Genomic DNA, 5,071 nt, shown 5'->3' on the forward strand with positions numbered 1-5,071 from the left:
ATGGCTAAGTCTTACAGAATGAAAATTGCCAATTTTTTCAACTTGATTTCCTTTTAAATGTATTATTACAGATAACGACTCCTGGATTCTGACCCTCTGTTGCCCCGAAAAAGGCCGGGGCTGCTCCCAAAGGACTGCCAGCTGGCCCTCTTGTGATCCACCGAGGAGCTGCCACCCACCTTTCCCTACGGACCAGGCAGACTCCCCTGGTAAGAGTTTCCACTGACCCATCATTTCAGCCATTTATAAGGAACTAGAGACTGGGGTGGGTTTTGGTTTGTTTTCTGGCGTGCACACTTGCATGTTATCTTAAAACCGTTTCCTGTGTGACATTATAGTAATGGTTTGCCCTGAAGTCCTTCACACAATGGAATAGAAAGCTGGTTTCAGAGATCTATTTATATGAAAGCTCTGAAGGTACTTGGTAATGTCCAACCAAACAATAGGTAAGAACATAATATACGTTCTAAAAACGTTTAACACATTCACGTATAGCCTTATACTGAACATCAGTCTGTATACTATACTAAGTGTAGTTAAAAGCATTAGATGCATGTATACACATACATATATACATACCCATTTTCTTTACATAATCTACCTGCCCCAAACACAGTATATTGAGTTACCAGTCCAGTTTCATGTCTGCTTTACTCCACACATACTTTCCACCTCTTTTTAGGAACATATCCTCATCAAATCCACTGAATTTTATAGCCGCTTCTACGCCAACATCTAGGATAGACTTGGAAGGCTCTTTCCGTCCATTTCTACAGTTTAGAAAACGCATCTGGAACATCAATAGATAAGACGTTAGAAACTCCATTTGTAAAAGCTTAATTTTTCTACAGAATTTCTACAAATTCTTAAAGTTTCTACAGAATTAAACAAGTTGCACGGCAGTCCCACGGAAGCCTATGGAAGTGCATGAACAGTTTCACTGTAGTCCTTGGAAGGCTCAGAAGCCCATGGTTAGACACACTGACACATCTTAGCAGGAACAAAGCCATACCATAACCCCTGAAGATTAAATGTTTGCTCTTCAGTTACACGTAAACTAGGTAGGCTCTTTGAAACTTAACTTTCAGGACAAGCTCTGTATTCTTAGATTAAAGAAAACCAGCAAAGATGTCCTGCAAAGATAAACATCGATGCTTTAAGATTTCGTGATGCAATAATTACACATGCAACCTTATGGCAACTTCTCCTTAGATCATACTTACATTCAAGTTTGATGGGAAGAAATTACATATATTCCTTGTACTACATGGTAAAATTATTTTATAAAATGCACAGTAAATGGAATTGGTTATCACTGTTGCATACATACATATATTAGCATACAAATACCAAGTATCAAAGAAAGACTTACGTATTCATCCAGAATGAGGTATGAATCCCTCATCTGTAACAGATCAAAAGAAAAAACTAAATATACAAACCAAAATTCCATTCTAGTGAAAACTCAAGGACAAAAAAACCAACTATTTCTTCAAAGCCTGATCCAAATCTTCGAAACAGATAGTGTCTTCCCACTATTTCAGTGAGTTTGGATCAAGTTTATAGAAATAATCGACAGGATTACTAGCATGACTTAATGCATGAATAGACCAGTAATTCCTTGAATAAGACCTCCTAAGTGTCTAACTGAAATGTGGGTGCCCAACTGAAATAGGGGTGCCCAACAGGATAAAGATGTTTTAAATAATATCCAAGTTTTCTGTTAACTTCTACATCAGCAGAACTTACACTGTTTTGCATACTGGAATAATTATGTCATTTTCCAAACAACCGACATGACCATTTAAGCTGGGGTGTTTAATTATCACCCCAGCAGACAAAGGTGTTCTCCCAGCTCAAAGGTAATCTCCCAGCTCTAAAAGCTCTATTAACTCTTCTGTTAGTAACTTTGTGCTCAATAAAATGCTTTAAAGAAAATTAAAAACCTTGGCTTCCACCATAACAAAACCAGCTGCTGACAAAGTTGCACTGTACCTCTTCTATGCAATACTAATAGGGAGAGTGCTAATTGCCATGGAAGCTTCTAGTTCTTTTCCATCTTTCCAATTTAATTTCAAAATAAAGTTACAAAAGGGCAGTTTCAATTTTACCTTCTGATTAGATTCTGGTACCAAACAGGAGACATCTTTGTGGCGATCCAGGAATTGTTCAAAGTCTTCATCGCTGATAACAAATTTCTTTGCTTCTCTCAGGGCATCCTCACCAGTGTTCTCCCCTTCGATGAGCAGGCACTGGAATACCTGAAGACAAAAGGCACCTGGGTAAGATTTGATGTTTTCACTTGCCTTGAGTGTAAGAGACTGTCACCATGACAAAAACCTTCCGTTGTCTCAATAGAAATGTCTTTAATTTTTCTGTCAGCAGAGCCACACTGACACAAACTGTGGTAAGTGAATACTATACAGAGGGCACTGTGCAGATTTATTTTTAGCAAATTAGCATTACATAGTTCTAAATGTAATTATACAGTCATGGTTCCTGACCAGGTTTCCACAGAAATCTTAACTGCTCTGGTCTTAATAAAGGCACAGATAATAAAAGCTCAAATTAACTTTTGATTGAACCTCAAATAGTATGACTGTATTATAAATGCCAGTAAGTTCTATGTACAATGCACACCATCAAGTCAATCTGCATTTTTGAAGATTTTAATCTGATTTGTGGCTTAACTGGCTTCAGATGGTCACAGAAAACATAGAGAAAACTCCCCAGAAACAAAATGCACTGGTTTGTCTACTTAAGAGCGTCCTTTTAATGGCCAAGTCCTTAACTACGTTCAGACTTTGGAGGGGAAAAAAGGCACATTTGCCATCAACACACTCTGTAAGTCTCTGTAATAGAAAGTAGGCCAGGAAGCTTGATAAAATATTAAAATGTATGTCAGATTTTCCTTACACTCCTTTAGTAGGACCAAGATTTCACAGTGATTTTTTTTTTTCTGGGAAATCATGCGTGTATACCAATTTCTATGAAGCAAATTATGAGAAATTATTCCACAAGTTCTCCCATATTTATGTCACATTATCTCTACCCGTTTTCAAACTGATAACATAATGTATTTAATACACTTCTAGTAGAAAATATATGCACATGAATGACTAATATTTGACAACAGAACATAAGCGTCTAATGCACACTTAGATACTGCTGATATATTAACTCTAATGTATCATTGTACACTAACTTTTCCTCATTTTCTCGACACCATGACACATTTTCAAATGTTAAAGACCTTCTATCTTACTTCCAATATCATAAAAAAACTAGATCTATGTATGCTGAAACATATAATCATGCAGTGCTGACAAGAAGTCCGCTAACGCTAGCCCAAGCAGGAGCTGGAGATCTGACTGAGGTCATTAGAGGTTCTGCTCTGGTCAGACAACTCCAGAACTTCAGTCTTACTTTTTCCTGAACAGGAAACCTATGGCATATACCAGTTTCCTACCTTCCATCGCACAGGGTTGAGTGCCTTGATCTGCTCATTCATGTCTTCCTCAACATTAAATCTGTTGATCACTGAATTTATTTTGAAAGCAACAGCATACTCTCGGCACCACTGTCTCAGTTTATACAGGTTTTCCACATGGTTCTTCTTTCCTTGACCACGGCCAATTAAAACGTTGACGTTCTCATCAAAACTATCACATGAAATTGCCAAAATGTCTAAATATTCACCTGAAAAGAAGTTTTTAAAATTGATTAATAGTCAGTCCTTCAGCTAAAAGCTCTCGGGACTCTGCCCACTTTCACTTTCTTGTGATCTGTCACAAAGTGCCATGTAAATACAGTTCTGTGAAGTCATCACATGAACCACAAAAGCCATAGCAGTGGCATCATGAAAACATGTATTTTGTTTGTGTGTCCAGCATTATGGAGACAGTCTGAGTTGTTATTTTATTATACTATCATATCAAAGAGGCAATAGTACAAACTGCCTACCATCACGACATACAATTAACAGTATTTCACTGGTGTTTACGTTTGGTTTGTGTTTCCTGAAATGAACCACTAACAAACCATCTCCCACTTGCACTGAAAACCCATCTTTTGGTGAGGCTGCCCCGAGGAGGCTCCCAAACCCCGCCAGTCCTGCGCACAGCGGTTTTTCCTTACCGTACTTCTTGAACCACCGTTCTCTAATCAGGCTGCCGTTGCTAACGATGCTGACACTCGGTAGCTTCAACTCCTGCTTGCAAAACTGGACCAGTTGCCCTACAAATTCGCCTCGGTCCTGCAGAAACGGTTCGCCTCCCGAGAAATTTATTTTCTCCATTCCTAGAGAAGGACCAAAGAAAGGTGCTGTGAACCTCTGCCCACCCATTGCCCGCTCCTTCCACACGCTCTCAGTGCCCGACTGTGGCGATATGAAGAGGGACCCCGGCCGTGGAGTTACAGGGAGAACTTCTTCGACGACACTTGGTCCTGCTGGGACGCGGCCGCTGCGCATCGCCCCCTGCTCGGACTCACCCGCCTCCTTGAGCATCACCAGCCCCCGCTTGGCCTCCTCCAGGGGCAGCACGAAGGAGGTCTTGGCCGTGTGGAAGCAGAAGCCGCACTTGTAGTTGCACTGCCGGGTGAAGTGATAATTGACGCTGGTGGGCGTCGGAGGCGCCTCGTCCCACTCCCGCTCCGGCTCCCGCCGCGGGCTCGCCGGGGCGGAAGGGCTGGGGACCGAGACCCGCCGCCAGCCGGGCAGGGAGAGTGGTGCCAGGCTCCAGCACAGCGCGCCCAGCCTTCCGCGCAGCGCCGCCACCGCCGCCCGCGCCACTGCCAGCGGCAGGCGGGCCAGCACGCCCAGGCACATGGCTCGGCTCGGCTCGGCTCGGCTCCGCTCGACCTGGAGGGATGCGCTGCGGTCCGCTTGGAGCCGGATGAGCTCGGTTTGACTCGACTCGACCCGGCTGGGCTGGGCTTAGCTCAGCTCGGCTCGGGTTCGGCTCGCAAGCTGCAGCGAGGCACCCGGCGCTCCGCGCTTAAAAGCGCGGCGGCCCCGACCCATCCCGCCCCGCCGGGGCGCGGGGAAGCGCTCGGTTTCGTTTCCTTCCTC

At 43.2% G+C, this 5,071-nt stretch overlaps 1 protein-coding gene across 1 annotated transcript; it reads right to left on the reverse strand.

Moving 5' to 3' along the window:
- Positions 1-625: 625 nt before the first annotated feature.
- Positions 626-4,828, reverse strand: RSAD2 (radical S-adenosyl methionine domain containing 2; the record flags this gene model as incomplete). The annotated part of the gene is made up of 6 exons (XM_081998434.1): positions 626-790; positions 1,373-1,405; positions 2,112-2,261; positions 3,470-3,699; positions 4,138-4,299; positions 4,492-4,828. 6 exons carry the CDS (start codon positions 4,826-4,828, stop codon positions 626-628), a joined length of 1,077 nt encoding a protein of 358 aa, XP_081854560.1.
- Between the last annotated feature and the right edge of the window lie 243 nt (positions 4,829-5,071).

The sequence above is a fragment of the Phaethon aethereus genome, assembly GCF_964289735.1.
Source record: "Phaethon aethereus genome assembly, chromosome: 3".
Lineage (NCBI taxonomy): Eukaryota > Metazoa > Chordata > Aves > Phaethontiformes > Phaethontidae > Phaethon > Phaethon aethereus.